Source organism: Balaenoptera musculus, chromosome 1 (genome assembly GCF_009873245.2).
Source record: "Balaenoptera musculus isolate JJ_BM4_2016_0621 chromosome 1, mBalMus1.pri.v3, whole genome shotgun sequence".
Lineage (NCBI taxonomy): Eukaryota > Metazoa > Chordata > Mammalia > Artiodactyla > Balaenopteridae > Balaenoptera > Balaenoptera musculus.
The window spans coordinates 52,331,343-52,358,006 of record NC_045785.1 but is presented as its reverse complement, the minus strand read 5'-3'; the positions used below and the strand labels follow the sequence as shown (position 1 = coordinate 52,358,006).

Genomic DNA, 26,664 nt, shown 5'->3' with positions numbered 1-26,664 from the left:
AGTCTCTGGTCTTACATTAGGGTCTTTAATCCATTTTGAGTTTATTTTTGTGTATGGTGCTAGGGAGTGTTCTAATTTCATTCTTTTACATGTAGCTGTTCAGTTTTCCCAGCACCACTTACTGCAGAGACTGTCTTTTCTCCATTGTATATCCTTGCCTCCTTTGTCATAGACTACTTGACCATATGTGCGTGGGTTTATCTCTGGGTTTTCTATCCTGTTCCATTGATCTATATTTCTGTTTTTGTGCCAGTACCATATTGCCTTGATTACTGTAGCTTTGTACTATAGTCTGAAGTCAGGGATTTTGATTCCTCCAGCTCCATTTTTTTTCCCTCAAGATTGCTTTGGCTATTCGGGGTCCTCTGTATCTCCATACAAATTTTAAGATTTTTTGTTCTAGTTCTGTAAAAATGCCATTGGTAATTTGATAGGGATTGCACTGAATCTGTAGATTGCTTTGGGTAGTATAGTCATTTTCACAATATTGATTCTTCCAATCCAATAACATGGTATATCTCTCTCTCTGTTTGTGTCATCTTTGATTTCTTTCATCAGTGTCTTATAGTTTTCTGAGCACAGGTCTTTTACCTCCTTAGGTAGGTTTATTCCTAGGTATTTTATTCTTTTTGTTGCAATGGTGAATGGGATTGTTTCCTTAATTTCTCTTTCTGACCTTTTGTTGTTAGTGTATAGGAATGCAAGAGATTTCTGTGCATTAATTTTGTATCCTGCAACTTTAAAAAATTCATTGATTAGCTCTAGTAGTTTTCTAGTAGTGAATGGGATTGTTTCCTTAATTTCTCTTTCTGACCTTTTGTTGTTAGTGTATAGGAATGCAAGAGATTTCTGTGCATTAATTTTGTATCCTGCAACTTTAAAAAATTGATTTTAGCTCTAGTAGTTTTCTGGTGGCATCTTTAGGATTCTCTATGTATAGTACCATGTCATCTGCAACAGTGACAGTGTTACTTCTTCTTTTCCAATTTGTATTCCTTTTATTTCTTTTTCTTCTCTGATTGCCGTGGCTAGGACTTCCAAAACTATGTTGAATAATAGTGGTGAGAGTGGACATCTTGTCTTGTCCCTGATCTTAGAGGAAATGCTTTCAGTTTTTCACCATTGAGAATGATGTTTGCTGTGGGTTTCTCATATATGGCCTTTACTATGTTGAGGTAGGTTCCCACTATGCCCACTTTCTGGAGAGTTTTTATCATAAATGGGTGTTGAATTTTGTCAAAAGCTTTTTCTGCATCTATTGAGATGATCATATCGTTTTTATTCTTCAATTTATTAATATGGTGTGTCACATTGATTGATTTGCGTATATTGAAGAATCCTTGCATCCCTGGGATAAATCCCACTTGATCGTGGTGTATGATCCTTTTAATGTGTTGTTGGATTCTGTTTGCTAGTATTTGGTTAGGAGTTTTTGCATCTATATTCATCAGTCATATTGGTCGGTAATTTACTTTTTTTTATAGTATCTTTGTTTGGTTTTGGTATCACGGTGATGGTGGCCGCATGGAATGAGTTTGGGAGTTTTCTTTCCTCTGCAGTTTTTTGGAAGAGTTTGAGAAGGATGCATGTTAGCTCTACTCTAAATGTTGGCTAGAATTCACCTGTGAAGCCATCCGGTCCTGCACTTTTGTTTGTTGGAAGATTTTTAATCACAGTTTCAATTTCATTACTTATGATTGGTCTGTTCATATTTTCTATTTCTTCCTGTTTCAGTCTTGGAAGGTTATAACTTTCTAAGAATTTGTCCATTTCTTCCAGGTTGTCCGTTTTATTGGCATAGAGTTGCTTGTAGTAGTCTCTTAGGATGCCTTGTATTTCTGTGGTGTCTGTTGCAGCTTCTCCTTTTTCATTTCTAATTTTACTGATTTGAGTTCTCTCCCTCTTTTTCTTGATGAGTCTGGCTAACGGCTTATCAATTCTGTTTATCTTCTCAAAGAACCAGCTTTTAGTTTTATTGACCTTTGCTATTGTTTTTATTTTGTTTGTTTCTCTTTCATTTATTTCTGCTCTGATCTTTATGATTTCTTTCCTTCTGCTAACTTTGGGTTTTGTTTGTTCTTTTTTCTCTAGTTCCTTTAGGTGTAAGGTTAGATTGTTTATTTGAGATTTTTCTTGTTTCTTGAGGTAGGCTTGTATTGCTATAAACTTCCCTCTTAGAACTGCTTTTGCTGCATTCCATAGGTTTTGGATCGTCGTGTTTTCATTGTCATTTGTCTCTAGGTATTTTTTTATTTCCTCTTTGATTTCTTCAGTGATCTCTTGGTTGTTTAGTAACATAGTGTTTAGCCTCCATGTGTTTGTGTTTTTTACATTTTTTCCCCTGTAATTTATTTTTGATCTCACAGCATTGTGGGCAGAAAAGATGCTTGATATGATTTCAATTTCCTTAAATTCACCGAGGCTTGATTTGTGACCCAAGATGTGATCTATCCTGGAGAATGTTCTGTGTGCACTAGAGAAGAAAGTGTAATGAGCTGTTTTTGGATGGAATGTCCTATAAATATCAATTAAATCTATCTTGTCTACTGTGTCATTTAAAGCTTTTGTTTGCTTATTAATTTTCTGTCTCAATGATCTGCCCATTGGCGTAAGTGAGGTGTTAAAGTCCCCCACTATTATTGTGTTACTGTCGATTTCCTCTGTTATAGCTGTTAGCATTTGCCTTATATATTGAGGTGCTCCTATGTTGGGTGCATATATATTTATAATTGTTATATCTTCTTCTTGGATTGATCCCTTGATCATTATGTAGCGTCCTTCCTTGTCTCTTGTAACATTCTTTATTTTAAATCTATTTTACCTGCTATGAGTATTGCTACTTCAGCTTTCTTTTGATTTCCATTTGCATGGAGTATCTTTTTCCATCCCCTCACTTTCAGTCTGTATGTGTCCCTAGGTCTGAAGTGGGTCTCTTGTAGACAGCATATATATGGGTCTTGTTTTTGTATCCATTCAGTGAGCATGTGTCTTTTTGTTGGAGCATTTAATCCATTCACATTTAAGGTAATTATCAATATGTATGTTCCTATTACCATTTTCTTAATTGTTTTGAATTTGTTTTTGTAGATCCTTTTCTTCTCTTGTGTTTTCCACTTAGAGAAGTTCCTTTAGCATTTGTTATACAGCTGGTTTGGTGGTGCTGAATTCTCTTAGCTTTTGCTTGTCTGTAAAGCTTTTGATTTCTCTGTCAAATCTGAATGAGATCCTTGCCGGGTAGAGTAATCTTGGTTGTAGGTTCTTCCCTTTCATCACTTTAAGTATATCATGCCACTCCCTTCTGGCTTGCAGAGTTTCTGCTGAGAAATCAGCTCTTAACCTTATGGGAGTTCCCTTGTATGTTATTTGTCATTTTCTCCTTGTTGCTTTTAATAATTTTTCTTTGTCTTTAATTTTTGTCAGTTTGATTACTACACGTCTCGGCATGTTTCTCCTTGGGTTTATCCTGCCTGGGACTCTCTGTGCTTCCTGGACTTGGGTGGCTATTTCCTTTCCCATGTTAGGGAATTTTCAGTGATAATCTCTTCAAATATTTTCTCGGGTCCTTTCTCTCTCTCTTCTTTTGGGACCCCTATAATGCAAATGTTGGTGTGTTTAATGTTTTCCCAGAGGTCTCTTAGGCTGTGTTCACTTCTTTTCACTCTTTTTTCTTTATTCTGTTCTGTGGCAGTGAATTTCACCATTCTGTCTTTCACGTCACTTATCCTTTCTTCTGCCTCAGTTATTCTATTGATTCCTTCCAGTGTATTTTTCATTTCAGTTATTGTATTGTTCATCTCTGTTTGTTTGTTCTTTAATTCTTCTAGGTGTTTGTTCCTCAATTCTTCTAGGTCTTTGTTAAACATTTCTTGCATCTTCTCGATCTTTGCTTTCATTCTTTTTCCAAGGTCCTGGATCACCTTCACTATCATTATTCTGAATTCTTTTTCTGGAAGGTTGCCTATCTCCACTTCATTTAATTGTTTTTCTGGAGTTTTATCTTGTTCTGTTATCTGGTACATAGCTCTCTCCCTTTTCATTTTGTCTGTCTTTCTGTGAATGTGGTTTTTGTTCCACAGGCTGCAGGACTGTAGTTCTTCTTGCTTCTGCTGTCTGCCCTCTGATGGATGAGGCTAGCTAAGAGGCTTGTGCAAGCTTCCTGATGGGAGGGGCTGGTGGTGGGTAGAGCTGGGTGTTGTCTGGTGGGCAGAGCTCAGTAAAACTTTAATCCACTTGACTGTTGATGGGTGGGGCTGGGTTCCCTCCTTGTTGGTTGTTTGGCCTGAGGCAACCCAACACTGGAGCCTACCTGGGCTCTTTGGTGGGGCTAATGACAGACTCTGTGAGGGGGCTCACACCAAGGAGTATTTCCCAGAACTTCTGCTGCCAGTGTCCTTGTCCCCACAGTGAGCCACCTCCACCCCCCGCCTCTGCATCAGGAGACCCTCCAACATTAGCAGGTAGGTCTGGTTCAGTCTCCTGTGGGGTCACTGCTCCTTCTCCCTGGGTCCTGATGCCACACTACTTTGTGTGTGCCCTCCAAGAGTGGAGTCTCTGTTTCCCCCAGTCCTGTCAAAGTCCTGCAGTCAAATCCCGCTAGTCTTCAAAATCTGATTCTCTGGGAATTCTTTCTCCCATTGCCGGACCTCCAGGTTGGGAAGCCTTACGTGGGGCTCAGAACCTTCACTCCAGTGGGTGGACTTCTGTGGCATAATTGTTCTCCAGTTTGTGAGTCACCCGCCCAGCAGTTATGGGATTTGATTTTATTGTGATTGCGCCCCTCCGACCATCTCACTGCAGCTTCTCCTTTGTCTTTGAATGTGGGGTATCTTTTTTGGTGAGTTCCAGTGTCTTCCTGTTCATGATTGTTCAGCAGTTAGTTGTGAATCTGGTGCTCTCACAAGAGGGAGTGAGCGCACGTTCTTCTACTCCGCCATCTTGAACCAATCTCTAAAGATTGAACCAATCTCTAAAGATCTCCAGGATCTAAAGATCTTCTTATGTGTCTCTTCCCCACCCCCACTGTGAATTCCTTGAAAGCAGGAGCCATAGCCTTCCCATTCATCCTTGAGTTCCCAGAACCAGGCATAGTTCCTCATCATGAGAAAAGTTCCCAGTGAAGGTGTGAGTGAATGAATGAATGAGCTGGGTGAAAAGATTAGGTAGAAGTAAGGCAAAGTGAGATTTTTGCATTTTAGTAAAGTGAACAAGATAAAGGACTTAGACAGTGGGGCCTGAGGTTTTGTTTTGTTTTTAATTATCATATAGCAAAACTGCCTGGGGGTTCAGGAGTGGAAGGCATACTTTTCTATGAATGTTAACACATGTATAGATTCCTGTCCATCACCACCACAAACAGGATACAGAACAGTTCCATCATCCCCCAAATCTCCCTTGTGCTATTTCCTTTATAGTCACACCCTCTGAGGATTCTCTTTTGATATGTTAGAGAGGAGAGAAAAGAGTTAAGATCTGAAGATGAAGGGGTTCAGAGATTTTCTTGGCGCTTGTCTGTTTTTGCAGGGAATTACTCTGAGGCACGGGTTGGGGAAATTTTTTCAAACTTACTGTGCTAGGTGTGATTCATAGACAGGTTATGTATATTACCTCATTTAATTCTCAAGAGCACTGACATAGCTATTATTATTGACAGATTATAAAAATGGGGACAATTAGTTTCAGACAGGTTAGGTAATTTGCCCATAATCACACAGCCAGCAGGAGCTGGAGTCAGGATTATACTCTGCCTGTCTTTTTCCAAAGCCCACTCTATTCTCTATAGCATTTGACTTTGCATATCGAGGAAGCCACTGGAGAAGATTTCCCCTTGCCCATGTGGAGGTTAGACACTGAGAAAAGTTTCAAAAAGCTTCTGCTATCAGAATTAGTCACATTACTCAAGACTCCAGAGCCAAGACTAAACTACCCCAGGAGGTTAAACTAGCGGTCATCATTTGCTTAGTCCACGAAAGAGGGACATAAAGATAGCTGTTCCTTCTAAATAGAAAAAGAATCATGATGAAATCCAGTAACAGGAAAACATATTTAAAAGTATCCTCATTTTATAAAGATCCAAGTACAAGCTATCACACAGGGAAACCATTCTACCTTTCTAATGTTATCAACGCAGTTGAAAAAGTTGATAGATTTTTATTTTGATTATTAAAAGATAAAACCAGACCCAAAAGGCAATTAGTATAAAATGAAAGCAAAGGCAAATGGAACACTGGATTGCAGTGTAGGTGAAAAGATGTAAGAGTAGAACACCCTACACACCATTCTCAGTCTTTCATCTCAGTTAAATGGCATCCTTGCACTACCACCCTTTCATAAAAGCAGCAGTCAGGTACAAACACGTGTTCACGTGGAAAAAGTCCACTGCTCTGAGCTTGCTGCGTTCCCTTTTTGCCTGGCGTGGGCTCCCACGCATCTTGGATTTTACAGGGGCGGCTGCAAGCCCACTGCCCAGACCGCTTACCTGGCTCCACTTCATGCCACCCGCTGGACTGACTTCCGCTCCCCGGGGAGCGCCCTTGGCCTGTGTAAAATGGCTCTTCACCAGGACTGTCCATTTCATCCTCCACAGACTTGAGGCGCTTTGTGGAGCTGAAATAACAAAACGGGTACATGTTTAAAAGTCATCCAAAGCACCTTTCTCCTGGACATGGCATCTCTGGTGGAAAGAAAGCCAAGGGAGGAAGCAGTTGGGCAACTCAGTGTAGTTCATGGGCTCTCTTTAGGCTCTTGTTCAGTTTAGTGAGTCACTGGATGTGGAACAAAGTCTTGGGTCTGTGTTGTTCCAAGTGTCTGGGTTTGATTTTTATTGTCACTCGAGTTTCTGCTGCCCCCCACCTCCGGCTCCTTTTTCCTTTGAGGAACGGGTGGCTGGCACCGGCTCCTGTCTCCACCTGGAAGAGTCAGTAGTTAAGCTCACATTTGCATCTCCTAGAGCAGTGGCTGGGGCGTAGCCGGCAGCAATGTCCCTAGACATCAATTCAATCCCTTCTGGCACCCCAGAAAGGAGAAAAATCAGGGCGCATGACCCTTGAAGAAAAGCTCAGATTGCTGTTTGGTTTTTTGCCATGTTTTCTCATCTTCCATTTAGATCTGTTCATTTAAAAAATACTTATTGCACAGGGACAGCAGGCCAGGTACTGATCTAGGCACTAGAGATAAAACAGTGAACAAACAAGATAAAAATAGAAGGAAGGAGTACACTTCCTTGTGTGGATAAGGGACATGGAAAAAAGAGTGACCCAGTGACTTTTATGCGCTTTCTCTACAACAAAATTACCAAAATGAAATTCTATGCCATCAGGGTGGGGATTTTTTAGTTTTGCATAGGTATGGTTGGGACATTTCCAGAATATATTCCATTTTCTACCAGTTAAAGGACTGAATTTCTTTTCCTCCCAATTTGAGACTTCAGGAGTCAAAAGGTAGTGAAATGCTACATGTTGCTAATGTTGTTCTCATTGTGTTAACTGATTATGTCACTAACATACCAGAATTGGTAGATTTCATACCCGGTGCAAGTGCTTGTTGGGAAATCTCTTCCTCCTGTGTCAGGGTACAGAATTTTTAATATGTGTTCATTCATCAAACACTTCCTGTGCACCTCCTGCATGCCAGGTGCTGTGCTAAATGTTGCTATATTGAAATAAATCAGACATAACCCATCTCCATGGGGTTTAAAATCTCATGGATGAAGACAGAGAGGTAAACAAAATTGTGCAAAGAGAAATACAGGTATGATGATGGAACCACACAGAGGTTACAGTGGGTTCTTTGAAGGAGGAAGGAAAAGTGATACACAGGGAAGGTCGGGAAAGGCTTCCCATAGGAGATAGTTCCTGAAATGTCTGTAAGAGAGTGTCAGGAGATGGGGCAGAAAGAAGGACAGGGCAGAGACAGGCTGTTATTCAACTGATGCACCCCTCAGGCGGCCATTCTGGATTTTAAAATACTGAAATGCTTCTTTACCAGTTGGCAAAGTGCCATTGTCCCATGCCCCATACATTTCCCCCAACCTTGTCATCTCATCTTTGTGCCAGAAAAGACTCATGATCCCAAACCTAAAGGGTTAAGGTTTGGCACATCAGGGGGGCATTCCAGGACTTCACACTGTGGCAGGGCAGGTCTGTCCTAACCGGTATGCTTGAGTCACACAGGTTATCTGCTATTTTGAACATCACTCCAGGAGGGAGGTGCCTATCAGGCACTAACAACACCATGAGCGGAGTGTGACACGTGCAGAGAATTGGCAGGTGTTTGCTATGGCTGAAGTAGCAGGAGGGGCGGAGCAAAAGAAGGGCATAGGGGTGATAGAAGATATTGTATGTCTGGACTTTATCCTATAAGCAATGGAGACTCCCTGAAAAAGTCTAAACAGGGAGTGACATCAGAGTCATCTGTTAGAAAGGTCACTCTGGTAGTTGCACAGATGATGGCTTCTGAAAAGCAAAGGGAAAAGAACCTTCCCCAGAGAGAGAGTTAAGAGGCTACTGCAGCAACCTGAGTAAAAAAATGCAGAGGGCCCAGTTCAAGGCACAAATTTCTAGTTATTAAATTTGGCATTCCAGGATTCTTAGTCTTTAAGTTCTATTTTCATTAAAGCCAGACCACAGGAAAGCAACATATCTGTAGCATGCTAGCTTAGTACCCAAAGGAAGACCCTTTAATAGCTTATTTAATGTTCTTTGCTTGGCTTTCCTTGAAGTTCAATGCAAAAGAGCCACTCAAAGAACTTTTCTGTATTTTATGTAAAACTGCATCTAATAGAAGTCATTTATAAAAGGATATACACACAAAAATTCCTCCTAATACATAAAACCAGAAAAAATATGGTCTCTTAAAATGAATTTCTACTGTTTCCTTTTATTAGAAAATGTACATTATATAACCTAGTGTTTCCCCTTCTCGCCTTGGCAACCAGGAATTTCAGGGCTAAACGCAAGGCAGAATTATCTGGGTTCACGTTCCTGATATAATAATCTCTCCTATCTTTCCATATGGTTTCTGTCCTCTCTATATTTAATACTATCTGCTGTGTTTTTAAATTGAAAGCCGCTTGAAATAATTTTGGAAGTTGGAAGAATACAAATTGGAACCAAAATAAATATTTTCCTTATGTTCCTTGGCAAATAAAAGGTAAGACATGCATATTCTGATAAAACTGTGAGATCTGTGGGGAAGGAGACTATCAGGTTTTTTGTTTTTAGGCTGTTTTTTTAAATCTCTAGTGCCTATCACAGTATCTGACTAATAACAGATGCTCAAAAACTGCTGAATTGGGCTACAGATTTATTTATTTATTTATTTATTCATTTATTTTTTGGCTACAGATTTAGAAACAGTCATATGAGTACTTGTGACAAGGATTCGCCCAAGTGTCATGACTCAGTGAGATCCCACCCAAAAGGCCAACTTCACTGCCCGTCATTCTCCCATTATTAATACTTTCCTGAGTTTCTAAAGCTTTTGATTTCCTTGGTGTCCTCTAATAAAACGCAAATAATACTCATGTAGTTATTAAATCCTAAAGGAGAAAGAATCTGTAGATATTAGCTGACCCTTTAGTTTGAAAGCAAGGACTGTCAAGGGTTGATACAGGATAAATGTTTGGAAGTGGAGACACAGGTTGGAGGAGAGAACAGGATGCAGGAGGGAAGGAAATTAGAAGTGCCAGGAAGGATGAGTGGAGGGCTTCCAAGACAAAGTTTACTGACTTCACAAACTTGACAGTTGATTTATCTTGATGAAGTTCTTTGGGATCAAAAAAGTATATACTATCCCAATTTTTACACTACCCTTCTATGATTTTGCAGATGTTTACTCTGAAGGGGTACAGAACCTACAGTTAATGCTTATCAGTCTTCTTTAGTTTTTTTAAATTTAGAAATGAATCAGTCATTAAGTTTGGTTTCTTGCTCTTAACTTTCTAACACACTGATTCTACTCTCCCAGAAACACTTGAGGAACACTGGAAAGGACCAGTAAGATCTCTATATAAGAGAGAGGATAAATACTTCTCCAAGCAGTCTCTCTTGTGTGTGGAATTTGTTCTGTTCCTATCAATTCTACCTCGAAATTAAGGTAAGACTACTACCTTCATTCCAAATATTTGCTTAATTCCTACTACGTACAAAGCCTAGAAGCTTTACCCTGTCCCCACAAAACAGCAAAACACATCTTTCCTGAGTGTTCCTAGTGCCCTGAACTGACAATCTCCATTCATTTGTTAGTCTCTACCTCGAGATTGCAAAGCTCCTGTACTTGACTTTACATCCACAGTGCCTAGGGCAATATCCTTGGGACCTAATAAATGTTTGTTGCTGATTTAGAAGACTTAGACACTGTTCTCTAAGGGATTTACAGTCCAGATGGGGAAGCAGGACCTGTACATAACTCAAAGATGATAATAATAATTCAAAATTGTAAATGTCCAGGAAAAGTAGAGATGCTGGATATTCCTTTCTGGGGGCTTCCCATTCTATTGTTCCTTACTAAAAGAGTGAGCCTCGTTCCTAAGAGGATTCAGTGTGAAAAGAGCATGGTTTTAAATTTCCAATAGACCTGAGTTTGAATGTAGACTCTGCCATTTACTTGGTCTGTCACCTTGGGCAAGTTACTTAACTTCTCTGAGCTCTAGGCTGACCCACTGTTAAATGGCAACACTGTCTATATTGTAAAATTACTGTGAAGATTAACTCATATCAGGGATGTAAAGCACCTAATACAGTGCCTGCCACAGAGCAGGTGACCAATTAATAGTGGCACAGCATGAACAAATATTGATTGGTTGATGAACTTTTCTATATGTAAATCTGGGGCATTCTTCTGGGCACATTTTCTCACCTGTACACAAATAATTCTGCTGAGTCTATATAGTTAAAGAATAATTTTAAAAGAATCATCTTAGGAGAGCCTAATGTGAGCAAAACAAACATATTACCAAGTTATTAACTACTGATGCTGTTTATAATTAGCACCTTATCAGGGTTAGTTATTTGCAGATTATAGGAATGACACTAGCCTTTTAAACAACATTAATAACCAGGTTTCCACACAGAGAATCACAACAAAAGGCAACAAAACAGCTGGAGAAGTTGAAAGGATATTTGGGATGTCCACGGTACATACGCAGCACACATATGAAAAACAAATAGCCCATCAACTTTTAAATTAATCACTGACCACAAGTATTTGCAAAGCTCTTTCATGTTCACTGAGTGTAGTTACACCCAATGTCTCTTCCATCAGCAAACATTCAAAATCCTCAAAATGTATTAACATCCAAATGTGTTCACAATCCCATTCTTTTATTTTAAGTGTTTTTTTCGGATTGGAGACTTTTTTTTTCCCTGAAGAGCAGATACCCCAGTGAACTGAGGGGGACATTTAAACAGCAAGAAAGATGATGGTAGAATCTGGTGGTTATATTTAAGGAATAACTGTTTCTTTAACTGTCTTCAAGGTACTGGTAATGACTAAGCTGATTTTTTTTTTAAAGTAATGATGGTTCAAATATGTAAAGTCAAGGTAAGAATGAATCTCTACCATGGGAAATTTCTATCATCTGGCCATTGTTTTAAATCCTAAAACTCTGGTACTTGCTTTAGGAGGAATATACCTTTGTCAAACGTTTTTCTGTGAAGCACACAAACATTAAAGATTGTTCTGCACCATTCTTTTCTTTGTTGTCACAGTCTAGTGCTAAAGCCAATTTGTAAAAGAATACTGTGGGTTTAATGCCTAATCCCTTTCCCTCTGGTACAGGTTATCTAGAGACAACAGGATCTTGCAAAATGCTTCATTTTGATTTTGGCTTTGTGACGTCAAGGGGATCAAGAACCCCAGAATTGTTATCTGGTTATGTTCTTTTAGCTTTGCTCTTTTAAAGGTCTCCCGGTGTAACAGTGTTTATGATCTGGCCTCACACTGCTGGGGGACTGCATTTGCTTTTACATTCTCGCACCAGGATATCAAATAGGTTGCATCTCACAGGGCAACTCGAGTAGACTGGATTTTGAGACCTGTCAGGGCTCAGTAGGAAAAGAGCTGGGACTGATCTGTAATGTCTGTTGTGGGCATGGAGACTGGGACTGACGTCACCAGCATCAGCTTTCTGCCAAACAAGCCAAAACACACCCTCTTTTCCCTAGTCAAGCCTTGTCCTTAATTTCCTGGGAACCTGCTATGTTCATCATCCATCCTTCCTCCATGCCTTTGCTCGTGTCTTCACCCCACCCAGAACACCATTCCTTTACTTTCCATCTCACCAACCCCGAACAATGCTTACAGTTTATAGCTGAGCACAAGTCACTCTTTTTAGATAAAGCTGTCTTTAACTATTTTCAGCCTATGCCACACAGTTTTTCACTGACTTGTGTGTGTGTGTGTCTGCGTGTATACACATATATGCATGCTGCATATGCATTTGCTTTCTCTCCCCAGTGAGACTGAAAATCCACTGGGGCTGAACCCATTTCTAGTATCTTCTACTACTACAGACACACTGCTAAGTGTCTAGCAGGCCCAGAGTTAAAATCAAGGTATGTAACTATGAATTATGACCTCTTTATGAGCCATCAATCAAATTACCTGGTAGAGGATGTGCTGGGTAAAGACCTCCTCATGGCTCCCGGACTCATGCTGTAGTATGAAGAACTTTCTAAATCTGAGAGAGAAAAATTTGGGCCAGTTCCTGCAGCTATTGGTGCTAGAATTAAAAAAAAGAAAGAAAGAAAGAAATATCAGGTAAGTTCTGTAAATACAAGACCAATGAGAGCATATTTCAGTGTCGCATTTAACACATTTTATTTTTGAATTTATATGATAAGATCATCAAAAATAATCAGTAATGAACTCGGACCTTAAAAGAATATTGACAATAAAAATCATCTACATCGGAAGGACATATTTTTTTTATAACATACCTTTCATCTTTTCTCTTTTTGTAATGGTAAATTGTCACCAAGGTTGCAACATTCCTGGATGCTTGTAACAAAAATACCTCCACGTTTTGGTCTGAAACTTTTCTTGAATGACCAGACAAAATACTCCCTGGGCTTTTCTAACTTTGTCTGATCGTGATAGCTTCCACTCATCTGTATTTTGGAATTCGTTCTGAACTGCAAATTCATCTTTCTAGGCCACCCATTCCCAATTTCTTGCCCTGAGAAATGTGTGATTTCTCCTTACTCCGAATCACCTCAGCACCCTGCATACATCTTTACTTTACTATTTGTCCCACCTTCTCATGTAAGGCAGGGTCCTCAAACTATGGTCCCTGAGCCATAATTTTTGTGGATAAAGTTGTACTGGAATAGCCACACCCCTTCATTTACATACTGTCTCTGCTTCCACACTACAACAGCAGAGACAAGTAGCTGTGACAGAGACCATATGGTTCACACAGCAGAAAATATTTATATAGAAGAATTTGCCGACCTCTGATTTAAGGGACTGTTAAAAATAACTTTGACAACACATGATTTTCAGAGCTGACCCTTGTGGGAGATGTGATTCTCTGTACTTTTTTATGTCCTGGATATCCTGTTTACAGGAGTAGCTTAATAAATATTTTCAAATGAATAAATAACATCTATCAATCTTGGAAAACAATTCTGTGTAAAATCAGTGATGTAACTATATAAGTGCAAATAATCTGTTCTTTTGAAAGATTACACAAGGTGGGAGCAATAGATGCATATATTTCTGTATTGAGGCATTAGTTTGAGAGTTTTAAGCCCATAGAAGTGGATATATAAATAAATTAAATAGAGGCTCATATCCATAAGAAGAAAGGATAATTAGGAAAATCATGAACCAGGGACTTTCATTCTTTCAGCAAATGATTACTGAGAGTCTGCTATTGCTAAGAATTGTGCTGGGTAAGGAAGGCACTTAAATCAATGACATGGTCCCTACCCTGAAACAGCTCTAGAGAGTGAGGCTGACAGATTAATTTCAATACAGTCTGATAAGTCCTTTGCTAGAGTTATTCCTAAATTGATATGCCTGCACAGAAGTGGGTATGTAACCCAGCTGAGGGATAAGAGGTTCAAGGGAGTAAAAGGGCCTCAGTAAATGTGATGCCTGGGAAGAATGTTGAAAGGACAAGTAGGATTTACCCAACTGAGAGGAATGGAGGCATTCTAGGCAGAGGGAACAGCATTTATAAAGGTAAGAGAACATAAAATGTGATTGGATTTCTGATAACTTGATATGATGTAGTATATAATACATGGGGAAAAGAGGGGAGATTTAAGGTCAGGTCATGAAGGGTAGGTAAATTCATGTAGGTAGGTAAATTCATGTAGGTAGGTAATTCATGTAGGTAGGTAAATTCATGTAGGTAGGTAAATTCATGTAGGTAGGTAGGTATTTTCATGTAGGTAGGTAGGTAAATTCATGTAGATAGGTAGGTAAATTCATGTAGGTAGGTAATTCATGTAGGTAGGTAGGTAAATTCATGTTTCTGAATTTGAGTTCAGTCGATTCCCTAGTTTATAAGCTACTAAAGGACTTATCACACTCCACTATCATTGGGGACTTTTGGGTTTATATTGCTAGTATCTAATACAATCCCTGACACCAGGAGGCAGTCAGTAAGCATTGGTCAAATGGAATTGATTGTTAGTCAAAGGAGAACCAACAAAGTATAGGAATGTTGTCATCAAATTTGCACTTATAAGCTAGACACACCACCTTTCAGGAGGGTAAGCTTGGAGTGGGGAGGGGTGGCAGTCAAAGAATATAATCAGTAAAACCGTGGAGCCCAGTGGAGTTCATTTAAATAAGAGAAGATGGGGGTGTGGTCTAAATTCAAGGGATAGAAAGGAGCCTGGTGACAGCTGTTTAGGAGTTAGAATTGAGAAAATGTATTGACTTCTTGAGTGTGGTAATAATGGAAAAGGAGCAGTATGGGATAATTCCCAGGACCGCTGCTTGGGAAACTGGGTGAATTGTGAAGCCATAATAAAACTATGGAATCAAGAAAAGGCATGAGAGGACACAGCAATTTCTAAAATAAACATTTAGTTGTTTGATTAATAGCAATGGCTAAACCTTAATCGCAACTATCGTTATATAAAAATAGTCACTGCTAAGAAACAGAAAGCTCTGAAATTCACATATACTTTCTGAAATTCAGACACATTTCTCAATGACAGGCTCTATGGAGGAAGGCCTTTACTTCAAAAATAAATGGTTAGGCTTGATAATAAGTGTAAAGGGAGTTCTAATTAATAATTTTGCTAGTCGTTCGCAAATTTGCTTTTTATATTAAATTTATTTACATAATCTCCCCTTTGAGTTCATAATATTTTATGTCTGAAATAGGCCATGAGGTGGCGAGGGGACTGCTCTAATATGGGCATGGACCACCCATTATCCCTCTTAGCAACATGGCATATAATAGGTGCTTAATGTTTGTGCCTTCATGGAGCTTAGAGATTGGCATCTCTCGTTAACTAAAACAGAGGATAAGGCTAATCAGTATCATGGGTCTGGATTTAGATTTTCTTCACAAGTTTAAAGATGGGGTTGAGGCTTCCGCCGGATGGAGCGCCGTGGAAACTGCATGACCCCACTCCCCCCCTCTTGGAAGGAAAGACAGAGCAAGATGTGAGTGAGATGGACTTGACGCCACTGAGAGAAGTCTGAGGCCCTCCACCTATTGGTGAGTATCCAGCTGCTCTTCCATTTAACACTCTATCATGTTCTACCCTGGAAAATATCTTTTACCTTGCTTATATTTTTACAATGTCAAGGGAGCCAGAACAGGTGAAGGAAGAAAACTACATGCGTGCATGTGGTGTGTCTACTTCTCAGAGAGAATAAAAAAATCATTAAGCCCACGGAAATGTTCCTTAACTTGCCTGTATATTTACTTCCTGTGATCCACTTAGTACACTGTAGCTGTAATCTAAAAAAGAGCATCCAAATTCTGCCTTCTTGAAAAGAGCCTTGTAAGGAAACATCACCCGGTGCTGTCTGTACATATGTTTGGCATGAATGTCAGCTTATTGCCGTGGATTCTGATTCAGTGATACTGTGACAGCCAAAGAGAAAGCCTTATATCTGAGGGTAGAGGTCACAGTCAAAGTATCCTTGCAATGGGTTGGGTATTCTCAGCGCTTCTAATCTGAAGAACAGGAAGAGCCTTGACAAGTAACCAAGAACTCAAAAGGTGTACTTTCAGCAGGCTTTTCTGAGTACCTGGGGTCCATGTTTTGAGCAGCACTTTATTATATCTAACTTAAGCCTCAAAACAATCTTTTCAGGAAAGGTGCATTTTCTAGATGAGGAGAACTAAGCCCTGGAGTGAGGTTAAATCACTTGTCCTGGATCACAGAAAGGCAAGAAAGAGAGAGAGCCAGGATTAAAATTCAAGGATGTCTGACCTTGAAACCTGTGCTTTTCCTGCTGCACCACCCTGACTTTCATGTACAATATTGGCCTTAAACTTGAGATGATAAAAGGGTATGTAGTATCTCTGTCCCCACAGGGTTTACAACCTAGCAGAATAATAAAATAATACCTGAATATCTAATGCAAGGCTGAATGTGTTCATCTCATAGGGAAAATGAAAAGAATGTGTTAGGAAAGTTCAAAGGAGTAATAGATCCCACTGGCTTGTGGGATCAGATAAAGGGTTAACTCCAGGAAGGGTGGGTGCTTAAGCTGAGCCTTCAAGGATCTTTGGGATTTAAAGAGGCCCAGAAGGAGATAGGAGAGGGTTTCTAAGCAAAAGAGTACGTACCTAAGTTTGGAGGTAGGAGGTAAGTGGGTGATCTGTGGAAACCATGACATTTTCTGAGTAGCGGGGTGATAAAATAATTGTTGAATCTGAGGAATGTTAATATAACGACAGCATACAGAATGCGCATAAGGGGACCAAGACTCCGGAGGTGGGGAAGTCAGTTGGTAGGTTGGTTCGGGAGTCCCGGCGAAAGGGAATGGAGACCTAAACTACACTGTCAAGGAAGAAAATAGAATTTTCACAACTGGTATCTGTCACCTCTTTCTGGATAGTAAACAGGTATAAAAGACATGTTTCTAATTATACACTATGGAAGGGCATAAACGAGCAAATGATTATACTATTCTAATAAATATAAAATATCGAAAAGATGTATATAACAAAATGTGCTTCTTAGCTAACGATGGTATTACGTCCTTTTTGCAAATTAGGGAAATAAGTTGTCGAGAGGGGGTTAAATGATTTGTCAGGTGTCTGTCCAGGATGTCATGCTGGGCTTCTGAAGCTAATGACTAACTGCCTGCTGGTGTGGTGCAGAGATTATAGCCACTGCCAATCAAACGTGGGGATGTCAAGGAAGGATTGGACCAGCTACAACATTTCCTGTCTGCTCTGTATATTGTGAAACCTGATTTTTGACCATAGGCTTCATCATTCTTTAATTAACTCATACATAAGATTTTCTACCCAACTAGATTGAGTGCAATTTGAGCTCTGTAAAGACAGACATCCCAGGGCATAGAAAAAGTGCTGGTCAGGGCCTGGGAGAGATTGTTTAGAGTCCAGCTCTGCCAATAACCACGTGCAGAACTTGGTTAAGTCACTTACACTCTTTGGACCTCATAATTCTAATATTCATTATGATAAAAGTGAAAATTCATCACCACTACCACCAGCACCACCCATCACTGCTACAGCTATCACCATCACAACAACAAGGACTAACATTTACTAAGCATCACTTTTGGGGCAGACACTGGCCTAAGAGCTTTAAGCACTGTTTAATCCTTACAACACCACTAGGAAGGATAGAGGCACGAGGAGGTTTAGTAACTTTCCTAGGTCATGAAGTCAGAGGCCTTATACCAGATGGCCTTTAATCCTACAGATCCCACAGCCTCTTTTATGTTCCCAAACAGCTGATGATCAGTAAATATACTTTGAATTACGAAGAGTAAATAACTACCCTCCCCCTCCATTTGTACCCCCTCTCCCAAACTTGAAGCAGCGCAAAATGACACTTAGAAATCTGTAAATACACATAAATAGTGAGAACTGGCTTCTCAACTCTCTTAAGTGGCACTGCGATTACTCCAGCCTGAAGTATTTGTGGATTTTGTTCCACCGAGGAGTTTTCCTCCAAAGGTTAACGTTGGGGAATTGTCTCTTAAGATGTTATTCCTAAGTCATTCATCCCCCTCCCCCCGCCCTTCTTTCCTGTCATGAGTAGAATGTAGTCTTTGTGTCATTTCTTAATAAACGGTTTGCTATTAAGGAATCATTACAGTAATGTGGGCTATTGGAAGAAAGGGGTTACTTTAGTAGCCAACCCTCTTAATGACCTGCTCTTCTGTACACATTAGTAGTTGGATAAGGTTGTGGTTATTGAACTTCTGCCATCCACCAGAGACAATCTGCTCAGGCTTGCATTGCTGGAAAGAGAAGATGATGGAAAAAAAAAACTGTATCCAAAATTTCAAGCTACTCTGCCTGGGAGATAACAGTGTACTGAGTTCACAACTTGTTCAGTGGGAATCAGCGGGAAGCATTAACTAAATGACTAGTGCGGCCAGCCTATGGCTAATGGCACATCTTCTCTGAGAGGCTGCATTCAGTTGAATTCACCACATATTTATGGAGCACCTTTAATATGCCAGGCTCTGCTCCAGATGCTTGAGATCCATCAGTGGACAAGATATATAAAAACCCTTGCCCTCGTGGGGTTTACATTTTAAAGATTAACAGTCATAGCTGGTCTTTCCTCAAATTTGCATGGCAACTAAAGAAGATGGAATATTGGCTAATAGGTATCCCCCCAAAAAGACTATCAGGATTTAGTACTGGATTTCCAACTTGTAAAATAACTATTGAAAAAAAAAAGAGAGGTTTATTTCTCTCTAGATTACGTACTCTAATGTACTCACTGAGACTTTGGGAACTTGTACTTTAAGACTGGGGCAGGGAAAAAAGTCCAACAACAGCACACAGTTCTATGGGCCCAGCACAATTTAGTGTTGTTTTGCATTCTAGCGGCACAGATCTTGTAAGAAAGTCCATGCCACTGGCACAAAAGGAGTGAACATGGGAAAATACTTGTTCTTCTTTTTATCAAAGGCACAGTTGTAAACGCACAATGCTATGAAAACTCAAGCAAATCTGGAATCATCGTTAAAGGGAATTAACTTGGAAAGTAATTTGTGGCAAGAAAATTCAAGTCCTTTGTTATCTTCCTTTTACCGTAATATGCTTCCTGAACACTGCTTATGAGAGAGGGCTCTTAGAAAGAAAAAAGTAAGTATAGTAAAATTAACTCATTTTATCAATTTGTGCTCTCGGCCAGAGTTTCCTGACTGTGGCTTCGAAGGGCTGTAAAACTGATGAATTTGCATGGAAAAAGAAACCAGTGTAAGTAATTTGTATAAGAGGGAACACGGGCATAGACTGCTATAATTCAGACACCCTGCAGATAGCAGACTGCTGCAGTGTGAGCAGTTATGGGTTAGAAAAATGACCACACGGCAGTCAGTCTGACTTGAATGCAAATCAATCATAAAGGTACTTTCTCTGCAGCTTCTACGCCACGGTCTTCAGCAACTCCTTTGCCAAGCAGATTTCTAGTTTGTAAACCGTGTGCTGATCTCCCTTCCCCACTCTTCCATTCTGAAAGGTCTGACCCAATGCAGGCTTGGAGTATGTTTTTTCAGAATGGAACATAAAAGAAAGGCACTGAACCAAAGCAAGGGTTTCCCTCCAGGTGAAAATGAACTTCCCTGCTATTATAAGATTGAAGCAATGTTTCATTATGAAATGTAGCATTAGGTGCCAAAAGCAGCTAACACAGAGCACTGTTTTCACACACTCACGTTTTGAGGACACAGGGTAAGGAATATGTAAATTTGTGGTAGCAAAGAAGGTAAATAGAGGAATATTTATTTCTAAAACAATATTTTCCTTTTACGAAAATAGGAACCATTCACTGATACCCTCTTCCTCCCCACTATGAGCCATGAAGATGGTTTATCTTTGATAATTACTGTGAGTTCAATTTGTAAATAAAGCGTATTCAGGCACTTTATCGCCATAAAGTCCAGTCTTGGATCTCAGTAAACTTACATATCTACTCTGTAAAGGAAGGAACTGTCTCCTACTTATTTCTGTATTCTCAGCACGCAGTGAAGGATGCTTCATATATTCACATGCAACAAATGTTTACTGAGTTGAACTAAAATTATATGAGCTTCTTAATGAAAAATGGTGAAGAACTAGTACTTAACGAGTATTTATTAAGAGCCAGGCAATGGGATAGGTGTTTTACCTGAATTATCTCATTTCATCCTTGCATGGGGACATGGAATATGCACTTGTATTCTTCTCATTTAGAAGTGAAAAGGGAGCTGCGAGGTTAAGTAACGTGATCAAGATCACACAGCTAAACATGTGACAGAGCAGGGATTTGAACCCAGATATCTCTAGATACCTGCCCGAAGAAACAGAGGGGAAACCCACATTTCTAGTCTCCTTGTCTTTCCTTCATCATTGGTTACTGGGGAGATGAATTCAGTAAGATTGAAATAGAGAAATATTTATCACCTACCACTTAACTGGCAAAACAACTATCTCCTTTGTTTCTACAGGTCTTTAGAGTGGCAGGCAGTGCTTCACTGGGTGAAGGACCTGACACCTGGTCCTGCAGAGCAACCCACAGCGGGGTGAGTGACGCTGACGGATCTCTTGCATTAGTGGCTTCTGCCTTTGGGACTGAAATTGATTTTCTGCATTTTAGAGTATCATCTCTTCTTAGCTTTTGGTTGAGGTCAAATGTGGTACCCGTTTAGTATATGATACAGCCTCAGCCATGGGATTAAGTCTTCTCTGACAGGGAATAGATATGATAGCCTAAGAGGTCCTTTCACCACAATGATCTATAAACCAAGGACGGGCTTCTAAACATAAGCCCCTTAACCAGGAGTGCACTGGGACTATCTGACCATTAGCAATTAGGAAACCAAACTATGTCAACAGAGTCCCATCCCAACAACCTACAAATCCAGCTGTCTGCAATACTTCTCAATATTTTCACCAAGAACTGTTTAATTTTTTCCCTCCTCCATCTATTGAAAAATTCTGCGTGCTAATATGTCCTCACACCAATCACATACTGGATTAACTCAGTTCCCAGTATATGACCTAATATGTGGCTTTTCTGAGTGTGAACCCCCTCAGTCTCGTCCTAGACAAGCCTATAGGGTCATCAGCAACCGTCTTTGTAATCAGCAAGAGTTATAGTGAAGACAATATATTCCAGCCAAAATCTCAATAATATTTGCAGTCTTATTGTGTCAGGGTTTTGGAAAGCCCCCAAATGCCTTTTAGTTCCCCAATGTTACCTATTGGATATGAATATCTGCTCTTTAAAAATTGAGGCTTATGAGTGCATAAATGAAGATTTACTAAAAACCAATTGGCAGTAATGACCTCCAGCATACTGGAATTTTTACACCCATAATGTAAGAGAAAGCAAAATTTTCAAATACTATAGAACCAAATACTTTGAAAAACTCTGATAAAAATAACCATGGTGTGGCTGGCCACTTAAAAAGTTGTTAACGTGTCAATGTTAGACCGAGAATTTTTAAACATCTTGTTATCCATTCTATACCCTGGAAGAGAAATTCCAAGAATAATGCAGAAACATAGGCTTTGGCTGAAAACGTGAGGAATAAGAATTTTCTGGCTTCCTAAAGCAGATGAATTAGATCTAGTATTGGCATGCTCTTTTTCTATCGGAATTACTAACTCTGGAAGGGTCACTAGAATGGTCCTTGTAATAAATTGATTTTTAGAACATGAATTCTAAAATCAGTCCGTCTTAATTTATACACACACACACTCAGCACATATAGACACACATACGCATTTTTAATAAATTTGCTGATAGTGTGGTCAACTCAAGGATCAGCTCTGAGTGAAAGATCGGGGACAGAGGCTTTGTTCAATAATAATCATAGTAGTTACCATTGTTGAGCATCTACTATGTGCTAGACTCTTGACATTTTCTCACTTCATCCTTGAAACACTCCTGAAAGGTGTTTCTTTTTTTTTTTTTTTTTAACATCTTTATTGGAGTATAGTTGCTCTACAGTGGTGTGTTAGTTTCTGCTTTATAACAGAGTGAATCAGCTATACATATACATATATCCCCATATCTCCTCCTTCTTGCGTCTCCCTCCCACCCTCCCTATCCCATCCCTCTAGGTGGTCACAAAGCACCAAGCTGATCTTCCTGTGCTATGGGGCTGCTTCCCACTAGCTATCGATTCTGAAAGGTGTTTCTATTTCCAGCACTCAGACTTAAACCCAGCACACAATTGGTACTTAATAAATCTTTGCTGATTGAATAAATCATGGTTACCTATCAGGAGAACACAGCTGAGAGGGGTTAAATGTTGCCCAAAGTCACTTGGTAAGGCCAGATCCCCAAATCTATTATCCTGGACTATTTTATGATACCATTATGCCATCTTGCATATAGATTTTATATAATATATTATCCAAAGAAAAAATTACCTAGAAAAGATGAGAAATAGATGAATATATGAAAAGAGATCGTGATAACAAAATAGTATGTACATCAAGGTGTTATGTGTTTTGCTTCTCCCTGAGTCAAACCTTTACCATAAAAATGTTCATAGTCTGGTAAATTTAGTAGGAGCTTCAGCTAAGAAAAGAAAACAAGAGGCCCTCTAAATCTTGCTATGAGAACTCACTGCCAGCTCTAACCAGGAAGGCTGTAGGGGTATGAGTGTAACAGAAAGGACAACACCTTCATGCACAGTATTGGCTGATGGGTCTGCTGATGTCATAAGCTTGTTCTTATCATAGCTCTAATTTCAGCCGACATGGTGGTCATAACACGGCTGCCAGAGCCCACACCAAACACAAGATATATGCACATTTCAATTTTTAGGTAAGGGTGGGAACACCTTTTACTTTATGGGGCTCTTTCTCTAGTGGGTGAGGAGAGTAGGACAGAACAAACAATCATGTTTGGCCACACATACTGTGAGCCGGGATTCAGAAGGAAGAGTAGTTGACAAAAATTTCCTGCTACTGTCAGTTCATTCTATTTGTTGCCAGCTTTACTGTTCAAATATTCACCCCAAATATGTCAAGAAAATTAAAAGAAAAAAAATGATACAACAAAACATCCTTTTCAAGTAATTCAATTTCAGTATTTATTTTGAAAATTTATTGAATTATAGTAGAGGAAACCCACTAAATTAAGCCAGCCAGACTGGTATTTTTCTTCCTAAGAGTATGGCAATATTTATTATTTTGTCTCTTCATGAGGGGTTGATTAAAACTAGAAAATAAAACATTCGCAATGTCATAATATATTCAGAATAAGGTGGCTTAGACTGGCAAATGAAAAAATATATAGGGTCAATCAGTATTTTCTATTCCATAATGTAACAGGTTTTCTTGAAAAACTGCATTCTGGAGATAGGCATTATGATTTTTTTAAAGGGACTCCTACTCTTTTGTCTGCTGCACACGATACCCTTACTCTGGAGGAGGTGCCATTGACTTCTACAGATAGAAAATGTGTGATGTTCATTTTAAAATTACTAGTAGAGCCTGCTATTGACCATCTAATTATGCCGAGTTCCATTTATAAACTTAGCTAACCACTAAGTTTATGGAGACTTTTTGTGCTGCTTTAATAGGATATTGATCGAGAGCATAGTTTGAGTGGACTGCCATTGAATTGTGTAATGGCAAACAAGAGGCAAGGTCACAGCCACTGTTCATGCTAGGGCTGCAGTGTATTTTTTATTATAATCTTTTTGTTTCTTCCTTTAATGCTCAAGCCCAAATGGTTTCTTTCGAAAGAAGAGCTTGCGTAAGAATATAACCTGATTTTTAAAAATAATTTCCAATGCCATGATCAAAGGTGAACCAACAGGCCACCTATTCAGAAAAGAAAGTTTCAAATCTATTCCACTTTAACAAAGACCTAAAATCTGGCAAATAAATGGCACCCCAAAGGACTAGGACATCCGGAATCCCTTATCCTACACCAATTTCCTCATGAGTCCTTCTTTGCAGGAACGTTTCGTAATTTTCAAGTTTGGGCTTGTCCCTACCAAAGATCTTCGTTTCCTTATTGTACCTTAGAGCCGAGTTAATTCTGTTGTAGTAGCGCCATTACGGCAGGTTAGACTATTGCCAATAGTTCCTACTAAATTGCTGGTCAGAAAATCCAAGGGTGTAGATATGGGCCCCCAGAGACACACAAAGGACCTAGAAACTTAAGAAAGAATTTTACAAATGAACTGCAATTTGGATCTTAATGACAAATCTCGTGTAAGAATACAGAAAGAGTGCACATTTCTAAGGCAGAAAACAGCCACTAGGGTGCCACCTCATGCCAGGCTGAGGCATATGCCTTGCTCCATTCACTCCCACTCTCCATTGACAAACAACTCGGGAATCCTGTAGCCACCCAGCAGCCTAGCTTTGTGGCAGAGCCAGGACGATTCAGCTGCTGGATTTTAATAGATTCTGCAGCAATGCAACAGGAACCCAGAATCAGTCTGGGTAACTGAGAGTGGTTTTCACACCCAAAGACTCTAAGGCTGGCCACAGTGTACTGAGAACCCTGGCTTTTCAAAATTCCAGGGCCATGAAATCATACCCAGCCACGAAGTTTACTTAACCCTTGCAGCCAGCTCGGGTGTACAAACCACTGCTAGAAAATTAGAACCCGTCAGGCCAGAGTCACAATGGCCTGTGTGTATTTGCGGTTTTCCTCTTTCCCAGTGAAGTATTTAAGGTTTCAGAGTCACTCCACCAACTTCAAATAAAAGAGTCAGCACTTTAGAAGGATATGGGCAGAAGTAGTGGATTTTTTCGGGAGGATTTTCTGGGTGCATACCAGGAAGGATATTTGACAGCCTCAAAGCACACACTTTGAGGCAAACACTGGTGCAAAATAAACAAGAGAGGGTGCTGACAGAGAGCTATCTAAGCAGCATCATTTAGCCACCAGTAGAGTGGGCTCTCTTTGTAGCAACTTCATGGGAAAGAGACCCATCTGAAAATGCTTCTAGAAGGCTTTGTTTGAAAATGCAGCATCATGTAAGAGCCATTTCAACAGATGGTTCCTGTCTCTTTCCTCACAGTCTTATGCTAAAACAACTTTAATGATTCTGAACCTCAACGTTAGCACTTATAAACCCCCTCCCCCAGAGCAGAGAAGACTTCTCTCTCTCTCTGGCAACGTGTCTAGTGGTCTGTATGTCGCCCTCCCTCCCCCGGAACAAAGTAATAAATAACCAGAACTACTTTCAGATGGTCCTAGCACATGGGGGAAAAGGTAGGAGGAGAATGAAGATACATTTACTTTTATGCTACAGTACTCTCTTTGCTGCTAAGAGAAACAGAACTCTCCTTTCTTGCCTTTCACGGAGTCTGGATGATGCAAAAAATTAAAAGGTAGGCAGGCAGGAGGCAAGGGTAAGAGGGGAATTGGTGGGAGACTGCAGCAGGAGGCCCTGATTCCAACAGCCCCGTGCATCTGAGCAGGATGATTTCATGTCAAGCAAACTTGTCGCCTGACCCTCACCTCTGAATGTGCAAGGCTAAGCCAGCAGCTTTCTCTTGAGTTTCTCGGCCATGGCCACCCTGTAGTAACACGATTATAATCAACAAACTTAGCACAGTTATTTCAGTGAATCCTCATGAGGAAATACTGAAATAGCATCTCCCTCCTCTATTAAGTTTGAAAGGAGGAAAACTAAAAACAGAAACGAACTGGAAACCTGGGGAATGTCAATATTTGTATTAGCAAATTGAAAAACTGAATTCGAAAGATCCAGAAAGAGGGAACATTTTCAAGCTAAGGCCACCATTAGTGTGAAATTTCTGGGCCACGTATGTGGTCACAGGTGTGACTGGGGGGACTGGGTGGGGCTGGGATAGACGGGAGGAAGTTAAGAAAAAATGTGCAGCACAGTGGAAGAAATTCTAGGACTCTGAGGCCATTAGAAACATCCAGGTGAAAGGCTGAACTATAGAAAGAGTAAAAAGATCACTTGTTGGGGGAGTGGGAAGATGACTAGTTGGAGCACACGTGATTTGTAAGGAAGTGAGACTATTCTGTATGATACTGTAACAGTGTAATAATATGATACTGTAATGCACTATTCTGTATGATACTGTAACAGTGTAATAATATGATACTGTAATAGACTATTCTGTATGACACTGTAACAGTGTAATAATATGATACTGTAATAGACTATTCTGTATGATACTGTAACAGTGTAATAATATGATACTGTAATAGACTATTCTGTATGATACTGTAACAGTGTAATAATATGATACTGTAATAGACTATTCTGTATGATACTGTAATAGTGGATACATTTGTCAAAACACATAGAATGTACAACACAAAGGATGAACCCTAAGGTAAACTACAGACTTGAGTTAATAATAATGTATCAATATCAGCTCACCAATTATAATAAATGTAGCACACTAACAAAAGATGTCCATCATAGAGGAAACTGGGGAGGAAGCGATATTGAAAGTCTATTCATTAAAAAAAAATCAAACCTGAAAACAAATCCAGGAAAAAAATTGTAATTAAGTATTTTACTTGTTTTGGT

At 39.7% G+C, this 26,664-nt stretch overlaps 1 protein-coding gene across 5 annotated transcripts in view; it reads right to left on the bottom strand.

The window, feature by feature from the left end:
• NFIA (nuclear factor I A) overlaps nt 1-26,664 on the bottom strand; it is a 376,875-nt gene that overhangs the window by 112,389 nt on the left and 237,822 nt on the right. For all 5 annotated transcript variants that reach the window (XM_036855592.1, XM_036855604.1, XM_036855586.1 and 2 more), the window contains 2 exons: nt 12,601-12,718; nt 6,476-6,603 (listed from right to left, as the gene is read on the bottom strand). In XM_036855592.1, the coding sequence (XP_036711487.1) occupies nt 6,476-6,603; nt 12,601-12,718 (246 nt within the window). The remainder of the gene's footprint in view (nt 1-6,475; nt 6,604-12,600; nt 12,719-26,664) is intronic.